This window comes from Harpia harpyja, chromosome 5 (assembly GCF_026419915.1).
Source record: "Harpia harpyja isolate bHarHar1 chromosome 5, bHarHar1 primary haplotype, whole genome shotgun sequence".
Classification (NCBI taxonomy): domain Eukaryota; kingdom Metazoa; phylum Chordata; class Aves; order Accipitriformes; family Accipitridae; genus Harpia; species Harpia harpyja.
In genome coordinates, this window is record NC_068944.1 from 20,485,745 (window position 1) to 20,508,011 (window position 22,267).

At 40.1% G+C, this 22,267-nt stretch overlaps 1 protein-coding gene across 2 annotated transcripts in view; it reads right to left on the reverse strand.

Moving 5' to 3' along the window:
* Nucleotides 1–8,182: 8,182 nt before the first annotated feature.
* RALBP1 (ralA binding protein 1) overlaps nucleotides 8,183–22,267 on the reverse strand; it is a 36,018-nt gene continuing 21,933 nt past the window's right edge. Inside the window, exons 2-10 of one of the 2 annotated variants that reach the window (XM_052787810.1) lie at nucleotides 16,498–16,592; nucleotides 15,761–16,219; nucleotides 13,577–13,926; nucleotides 11,968–12,129; nucleotides 11,375–11,506; nucleotides 10,745–10,852; nucleotides 9,847–9,968; nucleotides 9,315–9,438; nucleotides 8,183–9,040 (exon numbers count right to left, since the gene is read on the reverse strand). In XM_052787810.1, the coding sequence (XP_052643770.1) occupies nucleotides 8,777–9,040; nucleotides 9,315–9,438; nucleotides 9,847–9,968; nucleotides 10,745–10,852; nucleotides 11,375–11,506; nucleotides 11,968–12,129; nucleotides 13,577–13,926; nucleotides 15,761–16,219; nucleotides 16,498–16,516 (1,740 nt within the window). In that variant the 5' untranslated portion in view covers nucleotides 16,517–16,592 and the 3' untranslated portion in view covers nucleotides 8,183–8,776. The remainder of the gene's footprint in view (nucleotides 9,041–9,314; nucleotides 9,439–9,846; nucleotides 9,969–10,744; nucleotides 10,853–11,374; nucleotides 11,507–11,967; nucleotides 12,130–13,576; nucleotides 13,927–15,760; nucleotides 16,220–16,497; nucleotides 16,593–22,267) is intronic. The other variant, XM_052787809.1, reaches the window with a different exon arrangement.

Below are 22,267 nucleotides of genomic sequence, written 5' to 3' on the forward strand. Positions count from 1 at the left end.
AAATCATCTTTCCTCCAGCCTGCCGAACCTGAAGTGTGTGAAGCTTATTTTCCTGAGGAGGTAGAAATGGCTATGGCAGCTTATGTTTGATGTATTTTAGCAGAACGTTTTCATTTATCAGTCAGGTGCCCAATACCCTGGTAGTTCAGCCTCAGGCATGTATCTCTTCCCCCCCCCCCCCCCACACACATTTTCTTGGGAAAATAGATTCTTTTGCAGTTTCTTCTCTAGTAAACAGAAAGTTGCTATTTACTTCCCAAAGGCCTGCTTTCCTACTCCTGAGCATAGCCATGGAGGTGGTTAAGAGTCATCTCTGTCTGCCTTGAAGCTTAGTGGGTTTGGGGTTTTTTGGGGGTTGATTTTTTTTTATTTTTTTTTTTAGGGTTGGGGTTTGGGTTTCTTGTTTTGTTTGTTTGGGGTTGAGTTTTTTTTTAATTTAGGTTTTTCCTTTGCTCATCCCTTTTTCTTTTCAAAATTGGCTTAAAATTTGAAAAGGCAACTACATGCCCAGGTCAGAAGTTCCTGTAGTACAGGTAATATTTTCATCAGGTTTTCTGTTCCTCATGTTCTCTGATAATTGTTCAGAAGTCACGTGCAAATTCCTATGGGACTAGGCAGTGTGACAGCACCATGCCTGGGTGACAGCAGATTGTCAGAAAGCAGTGAGTTCTTCAGGCAGGAGGATTTCTGAGCTCTCCCTGCTGCCATATGGAGAACAATTAAAAGTAACTAGTGCTCTCCCAGGCCAGATGATTCCCATTTTAGAAATACACATTGAAGTCCAGTCAATTTCTGCATTTTGTTCCAGGTAAAAAATCCCTTCATCTGTTTTTTTGCCTCAGTGTAATGACAGTTGAATTGTAGTTGGGTCATGTGTGTGATTTCTGGGGTGAACGGGATCAGCTCTTTGTTCAGGCCAGAGCATGCTTCAGGTCATCTAACTGTGAATGGAGTGCAGTATTCACTGGAGGAGTACTGGGACTTAAAAGAAATCCTAGTGTTTGGAGTCCAGAATGAACATGTCCCAACCTAATTTCATTACTGTACTAACATACTGTTCCACTAGTCCAATAAAATGAAGGATTATATCTGATCTCTTTAGGTATTTTTCTAGTTATTTAAGGGTAAGACACCTTTAAGCTGAAAAATGAGACAGATCTTCCAGATGCCTTATTTCTCTCTGTTCTGTATTTCTTCAATACTGGTGCAGGCCTGTGAATTTGAGGGAGAGTTTGAGGCTTTTCCTAAGGAAGACTGAGTGTTTTCAGTTGCAGAGTGCCTGAATTCCTCTGACATGTAACAAATAAAGATCATCTTCAGGGAAGAGGAGAAATTGCTGTCTTTCTCCTTTTTCCTTCACCCAACATGTCACGGATCTGTCTGCCTCTTCTCTGCTTCATTTGGTGATTCCCAAGAATGAAAGGGAAGGAAAGACTTGCTTTATTCTCAGTGTTGCCCAAGAGCATTTGATCTACAGCCTGAGGGATGTGGTCTCTATTGCTGAACTCTGATAGGGAATTGTCTCATGTTGGCAGTGTTAGTGATGTCAGTAATTCAAGCTTCAACTCGTCCCTAAGGATATAGGGTTTGGGGAAATGTGCATCTCAGTTCTGAGTAGTGAAAAAAGGAGCTGTTTTTTCCGTGGGGCAGTGTCTGGGAACACTGCCAAAGATCCTGGTGAATTCCCTTGTGTGTGTCTCCCCTGAAGAAAGATTTGAGCTTTGTATCTCAATTCATTTCTCTCTTGGTCAGGATTTCTTGAGCAGAAAATGAGGTGGCTCCTGAATCATCATCTGTTGGTCCATGGTTTCCCAAAAGCCCGCCACCTTCCTGGTAGAATACCAAATCAGTCCTTCACAAGCAATTTTCATTGTATTCCATTTAATCTCCTGGCTCACTCCTCTTGGAGCTTCTTCATGGGAAATCCCTTTTTTCCTTTGTCCTGGTTACAGTGCTGTCTGCCTTTCTCCTGCTTGCAGTTTTTCACAGCAGGTTCTCTGTCTTCGGTTGTTCCTTCTCGGAGACCCGTCAGGATTTGGTAGGGCCATTTCCTTACCACACTTTCATGCAGATCTCATGCCAATAAAACTGGCAAGTGTCTGGAACCCTCTAGAGGGCGGTTTGTTTTTAAGACATGACTGACACTTGGAAACCAGTTTTTGCTGTTTTGAATGTCCCACATGGCTGTTGCACAAATGCCTGGCCCTATGGACAAGATCCTATGTTCATTAGGACTGCAGAACAGCAGGCTAATTTCAGCCCAGCTGAAATAAATGTTTGCATGGGCTTGGCAACCCTCCTGTGCAGGTTTAGGTCTGGCCATGTTCAGTCAATGGATCATGCCTCCTCAGTTACTTGTTACGTACTTGTTAGTGCTTGCCCCATTTTCTTGTGCTGTCAGAGGTCAGCGTTCAGAGATGGCTGACTTGAATTGGTAGTGGATGGGCAGAGAGGGGAGAACGGCAAAGCGTGTCCTTTGGCTCAGGCACGCTCTGACGCTTTGATTGGGTTCCTTCCCGTTGGCAAGGTCTCCTTTTGTTCCCTTGTCCTTTGGTGTGGAAACTTGTGTGCAGTGCTCATGTTTTCTGACCTGGTTTCAGCCTGGGGACCTCTCTGTCTTGGTAGGATGGGAAGAGGAGTCTGAGACAGGCAGATGGACAAAAGCTGGTTCTGTATTCCACCTGTTCTCTCATCTCATTTCTCCCCTCTCTGATGCTGATGGGAAAGGCTCATCTTGTATCTGTGCTGGCATTCAGACAACATGGAGAGTACATTTAAAGTGATTAATCTTTTCTTTATATGCAGAATTGGGACATACTGATAAACTGCCTTAAAAATATAAGACTGTAACAGGAAAGCTCATTTAAAATGTGCATGATCTTCTCCTCCCCCCACCCCCAAGTGCTTTCAGACTCTGCCTTTTAGTTTTACTTAACTTTTACTTTACTTAGATCAGAAAAATAAATAAAGAGCCCAAGGTAATAGGATTGTTTTAGGGTTCACTTGCTGTTGAGGTTGGACTACATCTAGCTGATTAAAGTACAGTGTGACTTAGCAGAGACAAGTAAACAGATGTTTAAAGATCTTATGGCCCTCCCATCATGGTCTGCTTGAAATACCATGACCCATTTCTGCAGACATGTGGTAATTTTTCTGTATGGGAAATGTTTTAAGAGGATTACCTGCAGGTGGTTTTGAATCATGACTGTGAACAGTGAAGGTACTGAGTGCACTTCTCTGCATGTTTTTTAACAAGGCTGCTGAGAGGAGGAGAGGTGCACTGTTTGAACATCAAAAGAAATTTCAGTTATTTTTTAGTCAATCCAGGTTTCCTGTGTGAGAACCCAGATAAACTTGTTTTGAGTAAGGTGACAACCAAGGTTCAAATGGGGGCTGGACTTTCTCTTGTATTGGTCATTTATTTCACAGTTGTTTCTTCTGGTCTCTTGACTGAGGGGTTTTGTATTTTGTTTTGTTTTTCTTTTCTTTTTTTGGTCACCTCCTGGATTTTTGTGCCTGACAGTGTTGTTTCCTATAAGCAGTACTGTCAGCAGAGATGTCCTACCCTTGTCTACCTCAAGGCCCTGCACTGTGATAAAACAGGCAGTGGCTCACAGTACCAGGGTGAGATTCTGTGTAAGGGAGGGTGTAGCAGTAGGAGCTCATCAGGACTCCCAGGTGGATCTCTTGCTTACTGGCAAATGGCATTCCTTGGTGCAGGAATCTCAGATGCAATACTTCCGTCTGTCAAATCAAAAGGCTTAGACTGCTGACTTCCCCAATCGTCTGCTGAGCTGTAGCTAAGTAAGGCTGTGCTGCCAGCTCCCTTCCCCCTCTGAAGGGGAGCTTTAGGCTGTGGGCAAGGCAGGCAGCGCTGCAGTTCCTCTCCTGGACCTGGGAGTCCAGCAGAGAAGGGGGATTTGGGAAGGGGAAGGCCTACGCTGACGAGCCCCAGTTCACAGTGGATTAGTCTCTCTCCAGCGGCCTTGGTGCGTTCCTGCTTTGGAGGATGGAGCAGCCCTGACAGGGGAGGCTGTGGGGGAGCATCTAGGAGTTCTAGAGAGGAGTCAGCTGACAAGTCACAATGACTTGAGGAACAGCCTTAGAAGTTTTAGGATGCAGCGACCTTTGGTCTTGGCCTTTTTCCTGATGTCTGCCCACCTCTTCCCCACAGGCCCCCCTTTTGGATACAGTTAGTAGAAGCTGTAGAAGGACTGTCAGCTACTGTTATGGCTCTTGTATAGTCAAAGGGTAGGGCCAGGGCAGGTCATGGGGCATGCCAGCAGGAGCAAGGGCTGCTCTCACTGCCCTGAGCCGTAACTTCACTGTATTGAGAACTCTTGTGTTTTGCAGTTTAGATGGGGAATTCTTCCAGTGCGTGGGAGTGGGGTTGTCTGGTTAAAATCATACACTTTGCAACATAATCCTTTGGCAGACCTTCTTGCTCACGTAAAGACAGTCAGCAACACAAGAAACTCTAGACGAAACTTGGTAGCAGTCCGTTGTGTCCAGGAGGGTCAGCAGTGAAAGCGCCAGCACTGAGCCGGAGGCACGGAGCACCCCAGGGGTCTGGTCTGACAGGCATCGCTTTGGGTATCCATATCTGTGATGGGATGGAGGAGCAGCCAGGGGCTTGGCCCAAGGCTATGCAAGTGAGGCTGTGCCTTGTCTCCCTGGGACAGGAAGGACTGACAGCCGTTCTCTGGTACGGAATACGGTGCTGCTGGCTTCTGCTGTTGGAGTGTGTTTTAAAGAACACTGTAGGAAACTTGTGCTGTTGGATATAAGCCATGTTTGGTCTGGATGAGGCATTTTTCCCTCTGCAGATGAAGCGCTGTGAGTCAGAGGTGCATGCTGAAAAATTAAAACCTTGACAGATTAAGCTTGATCAAACCTCTTTTTGGCAGAGATTTGGATTGATGCTTTAATTCTTTTTAATTGAAAGAGAGTAGTCTTACGTGGTCAGGTGTAAAATTCTTGGCTTCAATACGCTGATTTTAAAAATTAGACTTAGCTCATTAATCTGACAGGACACAGAGGTAAAAATGAATCCCCACAGTGCTAGTGTTGGAATTAGTAAATGGAGGTGGAAGCTTCCTGTACAGCAGTCCTTTATCTTTGTCATGAAAGACGATGAATTTCTGCAACCTCTCATGGTTCCCTGTAGGACTGTGTTACACAACAGTGCTCACAAAGTACCTCACTGCACTGGAGAGGAAACCTTTCAGAGTCATACCACAACAGGCAGCTTCAGCTTCTGTGAGAATGAAGCAGAGCCAGTGTTGGTAATCTGGTGTGGACAACGCACAGCCCAGGAAACCTGGAAGGCCAGCTGAATCCTGCAAGGTGTTGGATGCAAGCTGATGTTTTTAGACTTGTGGTAGGGATGTGATCTGAGAGGAGTGCTGCTCATTGTTTTGGGGTTGGGTTTTTTTGTTTTTTCTTTATCTTTCAATAAATAAAATAAAACCCCCACCCTTTTCAACTTTTAGGCAACAACAGTTCATTTCAGGCTGCTATTTTTCTGAGTAAAAAGACTTTATTGGGAGGAAAAAAAACCTGCTTGGTATCAGGATGTCTGAAGTTGATTCATTGTACAGTTGTAGTATTTCGGTAAGTATAAAAGCTGTCACATTTCCAGTTAGATGCAAGTAATCTGCTGCTGGCAAAAAACAGGTTTGTGTCCTGATTCATGTTGGCATTGTAGTTCCATTAACTTGTTTATATGGTGCTTCTTGCTCCTTTGGGTTTCTGACTGACCTGACAAAATCTGTTCCAGGCTTGTGTTGAAAAGGACTATAAAAACAGGTGAGGTACGTAGTCCCCTGTCCCATTGTCCCCTGCCTTCTCTGAAGTAATTCTCTGTGGTGGAAACACTTAGATTTTCAAGAGGAAGGCAGATGGGTCACATCCAACTGCCACAAAAGTTTTGTTAAGTCCAGAACACCAGAACTAACATTGCGGGCCTGTTGTTTCTCCCTTTCAGTAAAGGTAAGTCAGTCTGGTATTTTGTCCAAAGGGTCTGACAAGTGGTTCTGTTGCTGCACCCGGCACATACAAGCTCTATGTTGTTGGAAAATGTCTTATTTTAAGTCAATTTAAATGTATTTAAAATACTTAGATTTAGATAAATTGGTTGTTCAAGACTTGCATGGACTCTGTGAAGGCGGCCTGCTGTGCAGGCATTGTTGGCACCATGGGAGGCGATCGCCTGAGCGCTGCAGCTCACAGATTTCATTGTAAGGCACTTGGGAGTGATAAGGCAGCTTATAAAGTGATCTGAACAACACGCTCAAGATTATTCTATTGTAATTACTTCCCACTTAATTTGAAATTAGCTTTGGCTTTTTCAGCTAGTTATTTGCGACTGCTGCATGCAGTCTTTGAAATAGCTGCTAGTGTGGCTTTTTCACCACAAGCACTGCGGGTGTGGGAGTAAAGCTGCTGCTGCCCCTTTGTGGAGGTTGTCAGGGCAGGAGGAGTGGGGCCCTGCCCCAGCCCCACCTGCCTCTGAGCAGGGCAGAGGCAGAGGAGAAGGGCTGAGGCATGGCCTCCCCCGGCCCCCTGCAAGGGGGTGGTGGTAGCCATGGCTCAGGCTGCTGCCGCCTCGGGCACCTGCCCGGGGACTTCCTTGGGGCTGTCGGGCTTCAGTGCTATCGGGGTGTGCTTGATTTGGGCAGCATTGACTTGCAGTTACAATTTTAACTAGAGGAGTTTTATCATTGGACGTATGATTTGAAAGAATGTGACAGAAAATTTGAGAGAGACATCTTTCAGGTGTTTTGAAACTAAATTTCTGGTTACAGTTGCTACATTACTGCAGGAGCAGCAATTCCACCTCCATCTACACGCTTCAAGTGTATTGTATGGTTGCAGGAGAAAGAACGGTGTTCATGTGTTGGAAATAATGATGTGAATAAATAGGATGGTTTTTACCTTTGCAGCTGAAATCTCTAGCAGTAATAGAAGCAAAGTCTTAAAATCTTTAATTTGATCAAATTAAACTTGATCTGCAGCTGAGTTATGGAAGCTTTCTATGACACCCGGCTGCAGACAGTATTCTTTCAGAGGAGAGCTATTTAGAAAGCCTGAATTCATTTTTCATATAAACTTCTCAACTGCAAGTAGCTACCCAAGAAGAGTTAACTATCATTTGCATTAGAAAAAGATTATACATTAGGAAATATATAAATTAGAAGCTTCTTTCAAATGGCTGTTGAATTTATTTGCTTGATCAATACAATCCTAACAAAATAAAAGTTAACCAATATGAGGAGATTTGTCTGAAGAACATTAGAAAAATCCATGACAATTCAATAGGAATTAGTGTGAATTAAACAAATAAACAGGTTTAAATACTGCCAGCAAATACAAAATGTATGTAACGAAGGCAAGGGATAATGCTTTAGTTTACATTTGTCATCTGACCACATTTGTGTTTATAAACCTTTTTTCCAAATTTTAAAAAAATACTATGCTGTTTTTTGTAACATATCAAAGCATTATTTGTACAAAATCAAATCATGGCCAATGATTCACAACAGTGCAATAGATAAAGAATACAACCACATCCAACAGGTGCTGAAAATAAATATCCAGATTAAAAAATAAGATAGCCTATATGCACTCTGTGGAGTTTGCTGTCTACATATGAACTGATGGATGAGTCTCATGAGTATATCATCTAAAACATTAACTGGCCCTTAACTGCCAGCATGGCTGGAGGCTTTCAATGGGTAGAAGCAGTAAAACAGCCAAACCAAAAGCAAGTCCTTGGTGGTTGTTGGCTTGTTAAACAACAGGGGGGGAGGGGGGCGGGGAAGGCTATTGCTGAACCCCCAGTGCCTCCTGTTGGCATCGTTCTTCAGGGTTATTTGGAAAGCACAAGTGACTTGCATTTCTGCAGAGGGAAATGCTATATTGCTTGGTCAGGCAGATCTACCTTAAGTGACATAACCCATCCCCCTCGCTGCCTAAAGCATCTGTCAGTGGCTTTCTCCGAGGGACTGAAACATTTTAAATGGATGAAGAAAAAGCTCTTGGCTATATGGCAGCAGTGTGAACACAGCCCGTCTTAAACAGGTACGATGATAGTGGTTTATAAATGAGTAAGTGGGTTACCTACATCACTAAAAGACATGAACAGCTCTTGATGAACATTTCTGTCATACGGGGACATAAATAACATCTCTCAAGTTTTTACATTTATGCAGTACATCTCAGAACAAAAATGAAGCTTAAGGGCATATTAGGTAAACACAATACCCCGCAGTCTCCCACCTTTTCAGCCAACCCAGAATAAATTTAAAGCTCCCTTGTATATAATCTGCATCAGAAAGGTATCAAAGGCACAAGCAAGAAGTGACTAGGTTAATAAGCAGAAATAATGAGGATGAATAGATTCACAAGGCAAATAATTAGTAAGTGTGGGTAGGTTCTTGTTTATTTACTGAAAATGAGATCTTCCACTTCTGCTCCAATGAATGTAAATAATGATTTTGGTTTAAAATGAAACTGTTACTGAATTATTTTAATTCACCTGAAGGAAACCAGTCTTGAAATAATCTGATACTAATTGGAAAACTCTTCTGGCTTCTGCAAACTCACCTGAGTCTGATGAGTAGAAGCCACCAAGTATTAGAGACAAAAGTCTCCAGGGCTTAAAAGAGAAGTTTCTTTACAGAATGTACACAGCCAGCAGTAATTTGTGCAGTTTGACTCAAATTACAGTAATTTGCACAGTTCAGTTGATTTTATGCATATCCAAGGAGCCGGATCAAATTGGAGTTTCTTTCCTGTCTTTACTTGGCGATGGCTTGACTTGCTGCTCCTTGCTTGCTTTTGGCTGCTCTTTGGCTGCTTTTGTGTCTAGGACACCGTCTCTTTGCTGCTGAGAAACACCCCCATGTTTTTCTGGCTCCTCTTCTTCCTGCACCTGGTGCTCCGATTTAGCTCGCTGCAGTAGTCGAAGCTGTACTCGCAGTTCTATGATGGCCTCTCGCTCCTCGTGAATAGCTTGGTTCAGGTGATTGTTCTTTATCTTTTAAGTAAGGAAAACAAATGTCAGGGCTCCTGACAAAGAATTGCTGTAGCTTAGGGAGGCCACTTAGCATTGCACAATGAAGCTTTGCTGTTAACCCAGACAGCAACGTGGACTTCCACACAACAGTGATTTAAAAACAGAGCACGTGGGCTATATGCCTAGGCAAAATTGATGCAAAAGTGCCAGTTTGCACATGCGCAAACATCTCTGCACAGACTAAATCAAGTAACCACTGAGGAGAAGAGTACCAATTAATAGACTCAAATCTTACCTCCAGTTCCTCATTCTGTCTCTGCAAATCTTCCAGGATGACCTGCAATTCCTCTTCATCTTCACTCTCACTTTCACTCTCGGAAGAATATTCCTCGGTTTCACTTCGGCCATGCTGCTGGCGACTGAAAGACCAATGACAAACTCCAATTTAAACACTTCCTCAGGTCTGCCAGAACTGTAGCAGAGTAAAAGAGCTAACTTACATCCACTAATATGCAACAGTTTAAAAACAAAATCAGAATTTCCTTTCAAAGCTTTATTTGATAAACCAGTGATTTCCTTGGGGGATTTTTTTAGTGCACAGGGTCTAGTTTCCTTCAGATCATAATTCCATTGTTACACTAACAGAAAATATCCTGAAAGGTCCAAAATTGCTGAGATTTCAATAAAAAGAGGTGGCTTTCAAATGTGATGTTCATAGGGTAACCTTTTCAGTGCAGTTTAGAGTATTATTTCAGAAGAGCATATATGTACTTTTAATCAGAATGCTCGCCTGGTGGGGGCTCCAGTGTAAGCAGTCTCCCTTTTACCTTTGTATTTCAGCTATTTCTGCTCGAAGGCGATCTATTTCTTCCTTCTCTGAGGCAATCTGTCTCCGCAGAAACTGCTCCATGGCCAGCAGTTCTTCTTGTTCTGTTAAAATCTCATTCTCCTGCAATGATCAATTAGTTCACTTAGAGCCTTGACTTTATTTTCTACAGGAACATATGATAAGTATGAGATGATGCTGTTCTCTAAAATACTTTCAGTAGAAGTGGTTAGCATGCCTGCTTTGAACTGATTCATCGAGACCTCAAAGCAAATGTAAGTTCAAAACCAACAATCTGCTCTGAATCCTCAAGATGATCACTGTATTGAATAGTTGTGGAGATGATGCACCAAATTCTGGCATGTTTGGCTGCCTATTTTCTTAAATCACAGGGGAAAGCTCTGGCTAACCAGTAAAATAACTAGAAAAACTGAATTATAAAATACATCTTTGAAGATGAATATAAGGAGGAAAGTACAGTGGAGAGAAGATCAAAGCTACTGAGGGAAGCAAAGGAAGGCAAAAAAGCCAAAATACTTGCCTTACTTCCTTTGATCAGCAGTAAAGTAGTTAAAGGTGTTAAAACTGGTTAGATTTGAAAGTGCTTTCTAAGTACATTAACAACAAAGGCTACTTTTTGTTGTTGTTGTTGCACAGTGTCTCCTTTCTGCTGTTAACAAGAGTCTACTCAGCTTTGGGTTTACTCCTGCAATCAGCATTCCTTCCCTACTTTATTTACCATCAAAACAAAGCCTTATATTTTAATGGACAGAGAGACCCCTTTAAGCCTGCAATTTCCCATTGCATTAGAAGGAACAAAAGAATGTTTAATATTTCTGAAAGATACAGAACAAGAAAAGACCAGCAGACAAACAGGTAAGTAAGTGACTGCCATCTACCTGTGCAAGCAGAATATTTATAACTTCTTCGTTCTCATTCATTTCTTCTTTGGAGACGTCCTCCTTTGAAAGGCTAGCAATTTCTTGTGCAATCTTTGTTTCACACTCCTGCCAGAGAAAGAGAATGACACTTAAAAGGACAGCTTCCCCAGTCACTCTAGTTACTGTAAAAAAGATTTTTTTTTAATATATGATTTTCCAAATTTAGAATCACCATCTCAGTTGTCTGAAGTTTTCAGCAAGGTCTGTCCCTTCTCTGGGACATAAAAGCATTAAAAAAAAATGTTTCTGAAGTTTGTTAACCTTGAGTCTTCCAGTAATTCCTCTTGGTACTCTAGGACACACTGTTTTAAGCATGTAATGAATACATGCTCTGTCAAACACTAAGTTTTTAATTTTTTTTTTTTTTTTTTTGTAAACAGCTGTGAAGGAGTGTGAAGACCTTGCTGTCCCTAGGGAGAGCCAGCTAACCAGAAAATGCAACTTCTCATCAGCCATGTAAAGTCAGGATGAAAAAATCTGCAGTAAAAATATTGAAACATGGTTTGATCTAACTGGGTGTCTCTGCATTGTCACAAATTAGGGATCCATGACTTAGATGCTTGGCCAATAAATAGAAAAGTTACCCACCTGGCGCTTAGCTTCTCTTAGTTTCCTCTTAAGAGCTGTTAAAATTCTTTGCACCTCCCAGAGTCTCTCTTCTTTGGATAAGTCTTTTATCCCTGCCTGCAAGTCTCTGTGTAAACAGTTCAGTAGGAACTCCTAGAAATATTGCCAGAGAAATCAGTGTCTTTAACATATCATAGCAGGGCAGGCTGAAAGGGAAAATCTTTTTGGCTTCCTGGCAACAGGCTCAGAGTTCTGGTTTTCAAAGCTTGACATGTTGACCAACAAGTGTTAACATACATTCAGCACATGATCTATAACTAGCTGAAGAGCAATATTAAAGAAACCACTCTCTTTACCACATTCTCCTACCCTTCCTCCCATGAGAAAAGTATTGAACTACATAGCAAAGCACTCCACAAAAGACATGGCTATAAGGCCATAACTTTCCGCACATGAAATGGGCAAGAATATCACCAGTCTCTTTCCAGTGGTCTCCACTGACAGGACAATTGTGATGGAATTACAGAGTATGTTACAAGCTTAGGAGAATTTACTGCTGAATGCATAAAAGCCAGGGCAAAGATAAACAGAAAAAGACTAAAGTAATTGCCAACCTGTCGTCTTATTTCTTCTTTGATGCTTTCCTGCGTTTCTGGAAGTGCTGGCATTGTTGCCATATTTGACCAGCGAAGCGGTTTTGTCACCTGCTTTAGGGTCACGTTCCCAAAGAAATCTTGAACATGTGTAAAAAATACATACAAGACACGGTTGCTGATCTGTAAAGAAAGGACAAAGTATTGGTTAAGATGATTTATTCACACCACTTTTATCTGTGAAGCACAGTATCTTTCTCCAGAAACAGAACAGCCTTTGGTATGCCTTTCTGTGTGTTGTAGTCATGTTATTTTGTCCTAAGAGATTAAAATCTGGATTAAAAATGATACTTTAAATGACGCAGTGCTGGCCTCAAGGAATCACTTCACTGTCTCTCTCACCTGTGTATCTGAGGCATTTTTATGCTAAACTCAACTCAGAATTTTCACACGTCTTAACCTACCACAATTATTTCCATCACTGGTAGATAAAAGAATATATTAAAATCTTTCTTTTTACTCATGTAAACATAGTGACAGCAATGGGTAAAAGGGAACACCAGCCATACTGTGCTATGGCTGGTTGCTAGCTACCTTCTCTCTCCTCCCCTAACCTGTAAGTATTTTCTGCAACTTCTCTCTCAGATGATTTAATATAGTAGAAAAAGGAGTTTGAAAGGAGCTGCTACTGTATTCCTTGTTTTAACATGAGACAGAAGCAAGTATTTATTTTGATACTGTAACTTCCACTACAATTCAAAAATTTATCCTGAAAGAAAGGTTAGAGTTCTGTCACTACCTGCATTTTAATTGCTAAAATCTACTTAACAACAAAACATGATTGGGCCTGCATTGTTTTACATTAATTGTTACTTCTTTTGTTATCTAGAAAGTGTCTGCCACAGCAAAACAGCCAAGGATAATACCCAGCCCTTTCCCTACTGGGCCTCCACCTAGACTCTTAACTATAAAGCCAAGCTTTTCTAAAGGGTGGGTTTTCTTCTAGAAGACCCACACCCAATAATGCCATGTTTCCATTATGCACAGGACTAATTCCGAGCTGTATTTAAATTAAATATATCCAAGATCTTTATTAAGGAATTAATCAATCCAGAAAACACAAAATCTTACTGGAAAACTAAGAAGTCAGTTGTTTTTCCTCAGCCATTTGACTGCAGACGCCAAAGCCATTATACCAAAGTCATTACTGCACCAGGAAGATCTATTTGCAGGACAGGGTTCATTGGCTTGATATTAAAATTAAACAACAATATAGTCTTCCCTAAAATATCACTGAATCAAAAGCCCACAGAAATTGTGTATCTGCTTGAATTATTGGACAAATTCAACATTAAAATTACTTCTGTTCACAACAAAATTAAAACCCTGACAGCAGTCTTTGCAATACTCTCATAGTAACCCAAATATCAGACCCATAGTAAGCAAGCTTACATTCAGAAAGTCTTTTGTTCCCCCTTTCCCAGCATTTTAGGTTCCCAAGGTATAAAGAGAAGCTGTAATTTAGCTTAACTGTATCAGACAGTACCTGATTCCCACCTGCAAGAGAATTCCCACAAAGTCTTTCTTGGGCTGAAGTTCTGCTCTAACACTTGCTGTGTGGTGCACGTACCTGAACAGTAGGGCTGAGCACTATAGAAATATTCTGGATGTTCATTTTTGTTTCCAGTTCCTTTGCAATAACATGGTCCATATGCACAATCAGCCAAGAAATTAGGAGATGGTTACACTCTGGCAACTCTTTCAGCAACCTCTGGCATTCCTGAACTTTCTCAGCTTCTGTGCTCTTTCCACAAGCATCTTCAAAGCGGGGCATTAGCTCTTTGGTAAGCAAGTTTTCAGGCAGTTCTCGTAGGTACTGTTTCAGCAAGCTGGCTACTGTATTGGGCTCGTATTCTTCCAGGTTGGGAGATTCTTCTCGATCATAGGCTGCTTTTAGCTCATCAACTTTTGATTTTATTCCTTAAAATATTTAGATCAAGAATTAAGAGAAATCTTCAACTGTAAATGTGTAATAGTTATATTTAAACTTTTTTTTTTGAGATGCATTTATTTCACCTCTCCTTACAATTTAAGCTAATTGAGGAAAACCTTTTAAAGATTACCCACATGGAACAAAGTTAAAATCATGACTGAAAAATTACATGATCACTGCTTCTAAAAGCACTGACTACTACTGTGAAGCAAAAACACAGCACTGCTGAAGCTCTGAATCAGAACTGTCTCCAGCATTCCCTTGCATCAAGGAACATAAAATGGGGTGAGGAAGGAAGGGTAGGGGGGAACATAAGATCAGTTGTGTATTTGCATTCAGCATCTTTCAGGCTGTTCCATTATACAGCCCTAAACCAAGTAGCAAATACGTTAACTCAAATATTGCGGAATAAGTTCTACCTATAACAGCTTCCCTCTGTCAAAACAAAACCTACACTTTTTAGTTTCCAGACTTCCAGCTGGCCCTCCTCAGTGGAGGAATCTCACACAGGATTCTTGATTTGAGACACTGCATGAATAAAAGTGGTGTTCACATAATTATTCAACCCAGCCAAGTTTTTCTGTAAGGTGTTTTTATAACTCAGTAACATTGTAATCTTCCCAAACTCGGGGAAATTTCATTCTTAAAGCTCAAACACCCGCTTGGTTTACACCAACTCAATGCACTGCCATGGCCTGGCTCACACACAATAAGCAAAACTGGGTGTACTTAGCCCATGGTAAATGCCAGGCAAAATATGCTCAGTTTCATGTCTAAGTTAGTTGTCATCACGACAGCAGGTAGGTGGTTAAGCCATTGCAATCATTGTCTGTCTGAGCCCTCAATTTAAATAATCTTACACACACAAGAGGGTGCTATTGCACTGGAGAACACCTAGAAAGCACAAACATCAAAAATGCTTTACAGAAACACACCTTCTTCCATGAAACTTCGCAACACATCGTGTCTTGAAAAAACACACAACCAGAATGTCCCAATAGGCAAGATGAAGAAACAGCTTAAGCTGCTGCGGTATTTATGCATGCTTACCAAATACCATGCAGATCGACAGCATGAAGACAGCTTAATGAAGCCTTTAAAATTGTTTCATTACTGTTTTACAGTGCTAGGCAACTTATTTAAAATGCTTTTCCTCACAGTCCTTTTCTCACTTGTTTTTGCTCCCTTAAACATACCCACAGAAATACTTACATGAGTTGTATAGCAGCTGCAGGTCACAAATAAAGGGACTGTTCTGTTTAACGTGACTACAGTTCTGATGTTGCATTTATGTAAGCTGGTGTTACACAACTACCATGGTTAATTAGCCTACTGTTGTTAAGCTTAAATAGTGAAACTTATATTTTTCTGCTTATTAGTGTATTTGCTCAAAAAAAAGTTTTTTAAGGAAAAAAAATCATACAATGGAAGTAACTGGAAAAAGCAACTTAATGGAATGCTTAAGTAATAAAATGGTTATATCTCATCTTTGCTTTTGCAATCAACTAGCATTGTATTTCTCATGCAGAAGTAAAAAAATACAAGCTAGCCATACTAACACATTTTATTCATCATTACTATCCTATCACAGAAGGCCAAAACAAGCATATTTTTACTGCCATTAAGCAGTACCACCATACTAGCAACTTTTCTGGTACTTCAGACCTATGGGTTTGCTTAACTTTAGCTACCTGATTATCTTTTTGATAATTAAAATCAATGCAGCTATAAACAGAGTCTCTACGTGGTGAAAATGGTAAAATAATACGAAAATTGCAAGTAAAGACCTCAGGAACCTGCATGTCAGTGTGCCCAGAGTACCTGAAACTCTGTAGATGCCTTCACATTTCATGCCATACTTCTCTACGTAATCTATACATTCACGGAAAACTGCTGGCAGGCGGATGCCATCATACATCATGGTCCTGTCTACCGCATCAGACAAAGGAATGCCAAACACGGGTCTATGACTTGGAACATCCACTTGAGGTATCTCTGTCTCCTGAATTGGCTTTTTCTTTTTCTTCTTCTCTTTCCACTGTTTTACAACATCTGCTGCAGTTAAGTCTTTTGACTTCTTCTCCTTATGTTTGTCTTCCTTATGTTTGTCTTCCTTGTGTTTTTCATCTTTGGGCTTCTCTTTTATTTTAAAATCCTTTTCCTTTTTCTTGGAAAAGCTGGGTTTCTTGAAGACATGTATTCCCTTGGACCGCTTCAACTTTGAAGGACTTTCAGCTTCATCACCAGAACTGTCCTCTTGAAATGCAGCATAACCTTCCGCTATTAAGCAAAGGAGGAGAAGGCAAGAGGACAGCTGTAAGTCTGTTTAGTTTCTAGATAGCATATTATAACAGGGAAAGAATAAGTAGTGATATGTAAAGAGGAAAGAGAAGCAGCAACTTGAATTAAAAAATAGCGCCTGCCTGACTCTTCAGAAGGTTTTCTTTAGTTGTTACACAATTAAGTGGACAAGGATTAAATCATGGTTGCATAATGACATCAAAGATAAGGCACACAGCTCCTGAATGATCTAAACAATTAATACTTTATATACTTACTCATAATGGCAATGTCCATCTTATGGGCTAGTTTCCCATCTAATAGTCAAGGAAATGCAAAATAAAAACAACTGTCTGGCAACTTCTCTATGTTCCTGTAATCAACAGTATAAGAGTTGCTGTTAAGGATCATCTACTACGTACATGTAAGTCTAACAAACTTCTATTAAGAACAAACTAATCTTCAGCCACTTGACTCCCCAATCCCCTTCCAGAATATTATGAATTTTAAGATAAGTATGAAGTTAATAAAGTTTCAGCCTCAAAAAAAGTAAAAAAAAAAAAAAAAAAAAAAAAGCCCAAGCACGCTTACTTTTCCACTAGACAAATAAAACAATTCCACTAACATTAGCACAATACCTGTCAGTGAAGTTGCGTATTTGCCTTAAAAAGCATATGCAAGAGCTTCAAACAAATCCATGGGCAGAGTACACTGTTTCAGCAGCAAAACACCAAGTGCCATCTGAAATGCGCACCAGTGCTTTTAACTAACTACACCTCTGCAGCTAGCCCTGCCTATCCTTCAGGCAAGAACAAGGAAATCTTTAAAGGTGGATTACAAATAAAAAAAACCCCACAACCAATCCAACGACATACAAACCAACGCAACTTCCAATTCAATTAATTGTGATTTTAAATATGCAGTACCCCACAGAAGAAAAGTAAGCCTGAAACCTCGTCAACAAAGACAACATTTCACATGCCATTTGCACCAGCTGTGTCCCCCAAGGCAGTGGGCAGCAAGCTCTTGCTTCAGCGTGAAGCCCCCGTTATACAGATCCTTTGAGGCTCTTCCACTACCTACAGGCAGTGCCTCTGCCCAAGTGAGGAGGCACACTGACAGCCAAGTGCTCTTCCTGCATGAATAGTTTTGGGTGGTAGAAAATTACCCCCTTAGATTATAAGAAAGAGCATCACGGATGAGGTTATAAACTGTAATTTTTACAGGTGAAAGATCTTGTGCAAAAGAACCAGGCGATATTCAGCCTTTTATTCTTCCAATTCTAAACTGTATTAGGCTGCAGAGTTTCTCAACATTATTTCAGCACATCCAAGGAGCTGTCTGTATTTTGAAGCCTCCTTGGCTGCTCTGTAGAAGGTAGCTTTTAATAGTCAAATAAATATAGGAAATGTATTAATGCATGGAACTGCCATAAAATAATTACAATTGTTTGACCAGCTCACCCTTCCCATCCTGGACTCTTCCCTAGGACTACCAAACATGCACTTTCATAGAAGATGAAGAAAGATCGTAGCACTGTTCCTGGCCAAGTGAATTTTAATATAAAAATGCAACTGTTAACTGGAGGACAACTAGCAACTAGGTCTCATCCTCCCAGTTTACTGGCTATGCCATCATTCACTCTTCTTGCAAACTTTTTGTAAAATCAGAAATGGGTAAGGAAACACATTTAAGGGCTCAAGGATTCAAATCTCACTATGATACGGAAAGAACTGCTGATGTGCCAGCTACAGGACAAAGGAGGAGCACACATCACCATTGTGTTTTGTGAGAATGAGATGGGGCTGGCACTGAGTTTCCAAATGGGGTTAACAGATGTAATTTCCAAACAGAAAGCCAGACCTTCACCAGACAGCCCAGAACAATCTGCCCTCAATCTTTCCTGCTCGGTCGCTGTAACCGCTCCCAGTCAAACGGCGTAGGGTTCCCACACACACACTAGGAATAGCATCAGCACGTCCTCTGGGTCAGCACAGGGGACCCAAGCTTGGAGGTCAGTGTCACCAACAAACAGGGCACCTGCCTTACATGTCTCAACACTCCACGTTGCAACCCAAACCTTGGTGCTTCTCTAGATCTGTGGTAATGTAACACAAGCAATAGCACGTTACTGAAACTGGTATTTCTTGACTTCATGAGAAGACATGAAAGAGCAAGTTAAATACAAATCCAGCCCATTTTAATTTGTCTCAGTAATGTAAGTCAACAAAGAAATATATACAAATCACAGATTCACAGAGAATCTCTCACCCATAGCAAGAGGGGGTTTGTATGTACCTCACAGTAGACCAATTTTCTTTACCATACTTCTGGTCATAAAATTACTGTATCCCTTTCACCAGTGATACAATATATTGAAATATAAACAACCTAAATTTATACAGAAGAAAAATTACTGAAAGCACTTGACAAGTCAGGTAGTTTTAAATGTGGAAAGAAGTATTACCTACTGTTAGTAAACTGGTATTTCTGTTCACTGTTTCCTCAAGACTTCTAGTACTAATAGTCTGCATTTCTCCATCACTCTAATGTATGCCAATAACTTTTTCTTGTACCTATGTAAGAGCAGTGCTAATTTAATAAATACTCCAATTCCACTGGCATAAGGACTGGACTATCTACCAGCTCCTTGCTTGGGCTTCATTAGACCTTCCACAAGTGTGCCTTCACTGCAGTTATTTTAAATGTGATGCTGCAAGTATAGCCCTTAACTTACTGAAAATTATGAAAACCTCTTTTAAAAATAATAATAAAAAAAAAATTCCAGTGTTACTCTGGAAAAAAATAACTTACAGGCTTAAAAGCTTTGTCATGCAGCAAGGCCACTGTTTCTATCAGTCTGCATACTTGGGAATACTTCTGCACTCTTACAATGAAGCTATAAATTCATGCTATAGTATTTACTGTTAACACAAAGGATTGCATTATGTAGAACTGCCACTTATGAAACCTACCACAAGACAGATTTTGCACATCAGGTCTCTGATGAGTTAAGTCATTTATACCTCTACATCTGATTTTGGCTCCCTGGGGAAATTTGCATGCATCTGTAAAACATGGATCACTTTTACATATGGAAGAATTAGCAGGTCAAGTACGGCTATATGGACCAATGTGCAATGCTAGCATTAGTTATCTATTTCAATATGTCAGAGGGATTGCCATCAACTTGTATACCATTTCTAAATAAAACAGTAAGAAACACATGGATCCATATTGACCTTGGGTAGATGGCTTCTATTTGCTCTCCTCACCCACAAGATGTGGGTTATTATTAATAGAAACTTCAAACTTACAGACACTACCAACACTTACTATCAACTTTCAATTATATCAGTTCGCTTTCAGAATACATTCAACTCACTGATGTGAGCACAGCACTCCCAAACAAGTTCTGCATTCAATTACTGCGCAGCGCTACGCAAGGAGAGCAAACGAAGTTGAAATATGAAATTTGCCTTACTTTAGTTTGATTTAAAATAATTACTGGCATTGAAAGGCAGACTTTTAAACTGTTTGCAAATGGTACTTTCCTCAATAAATACACAGTGGTATATAGATATACATTGTAATTTGTCAGTAGAATAGTATGTAGCAACACAGAAAGATAAACCTTGATGGGAAAAGCCTCTAATGTTTATCAGGGGTAGAAAATTCTAGTAACTTCTTATTCTGTAGATCTAGAAACTGTATTCAGAGCTTTTCCACACACCAGATCAGTAAAAATAATGTTTTGTTTGCAATAGCAGCTACTTGGTTATTTTGTAGGATGACAATGACCTCCTTACAATTTCTAACAGATCTCCCCCATAGACATGTCATATCCACTGCTACTGTAGAGTCCATCTCCGTTAGCACTCTGCAGAGAAATGAAGGATCATAACCACAGAGACAACTTATCATGTCATTGCTCTACCTGGAACAGCTGGAAATACTATTAGAGCTTTTGCATGGTTGCTGGATGTCCACACTTCCTGAGCAGAAATTATTTTGGAGAAAAATCCCGTAAGATGATGGAAGAGAGAATAGGCTGGTATCTTCCACCTGGTGGTACCTAGCAGAGAGTTGCACATCGCTAGAACCGCAACTCAGTGGAAGAAGATAAAGGTTAACACCCAAGTTGGACCAAAGATTGTTCGGAGCAGGTCCCCAAGTTAACAGTAGGAATATTTCAGCCCTCATCTACATCCCAAAAGAACGTATAGGACCCCCCTGCCCACCACATTAGGGATTTGGTCTTCAAAAATATTTCCTGAAAATTTCAGAAGAGTTCATACCAATGATACAACTGTCCTTTCACAAGATAGTTTAGTTTACAATTCAACCAATTCTCCATTTTCCCAAGAATTATATAAAGAAAATGAAAATTACTCTAAACAAAAAATCCTAGCTGCATATTGAACCCATCCTGTCCAACAGTATCAATCTCAGAAGTAAAACGAATAAGCAGAGTAAGATCTACCTACATACAGACTTTCTATCTACAGAAACTGTAATGGGTAGAATAGCTTATTCTTCTTAAGTATTACTTATAATCTTTTTTCTTTTGCAAGGAACTGCGTATTTTATGAATTTATCAACATTTGATTACTGACAGAAGGTTAACAATTTTTTAAAAAATCAATTACTCTGGTCACTGTCTCATATAAAACATAACTGCTTCAAAAAAAAAAAATCTCTTTTTGCTCGCATTCTGCCACAGCACAAGTTCTTGCATGGACAAAGGTTGTTTTGAGTCAGGAAACAGATCTGAGTTAAAACTATCCCAGTAAAAAGAAAACTAATTTTAACCCCTAAGAAGTCCCTAATCTAACTTGCTCCACACCTAACCAACACTCAGGCTGCCACAGAGGAGTGGAGAATAGAAATCAGTGGCTGAAACTTTTTTCCACTAGTTGTCATTCCACATAAAAACCCCAATATTCCATTTAATTTTCTATCACCTCCAAAAAATTTTTCGAACTTTCCCCCCAGGATAATTGCTGTGTATTATTAGGTTATTGCCATTAACATGAAAAATATCAAATTATTATATTATCCATATAGGAAAAAAGATCCCTTCCTAGCATACAAAAATGCTTTTTTGAAATAAATAATAATGCTGAAGCTAAGAGTATATTACTCCAACAAAAAGGATTTACCTGAAAAACTAAAATGAGTAACCTTGGGATATTTGTCCTTCCCTCTCCACATACCCTCCTGTTCTTCAGGCATTTCTGAAGTTTACATTTAGAGTATTATTAAAATACCCCAAAATCTTTGTAGGATTAAAGTTACATACAGTTTCAGGAGTTTGGATGACCTTGTCATTAATTCACTAATATTTTAAGTTCAACAAACATTCACTCTGTCATAATTTAATATCAACACTTGTCTTTTTCTCATTGAAATGTTCAATTATATTTGTTTAAAGCCCAAACTACATGACTGTAGCAGGTTGTGTATTGTCCAAAATCAAAGCAGCTGGCCAGAAAAGTGAAAAGAAACAATCTGAACACATGCAATAGAATTTAAAAGTTAGAAGAAAGTGAAGAATCAAAAGTATGGAAGGAATAACAAAAGGCGAAGCTGGAAGGGGAAGTCTTAAAATCAACCATGTTAAGCAACTGTAAAAAGCCCCTGTCATTTACTTAAGTAAAATGTCTGTGCAGGGTATATTTACAATAATGACCATTTTTGAACTGTACAAGAGATACTGAAAGCTTTGTATGTAACTTACCCTTATACCTGACTGGCAATTACATCACGTACTTATATTAGGGCCAAGAAATGCTGAATGCTTTTTATATTACAGCTGCAAGAGAGAATTTGATTCTTCCTACATTTTGCATTTTTGTGTTCTTGAGGATTTTTCATACCTTTAAAGCTTCTTTTAAGTAACAAAAATTGCTTTAAGTCAGCTATAAAATGTGCTGTAACCACTTGTGGAAGAAAGCTGTTACAGTGCTAATGTGCACAGACCTGCATGCATTTGCTGAAGAAGCATTCTTCCTCTTCAGCCTTTAGTTAGATTATCACCATGAGACA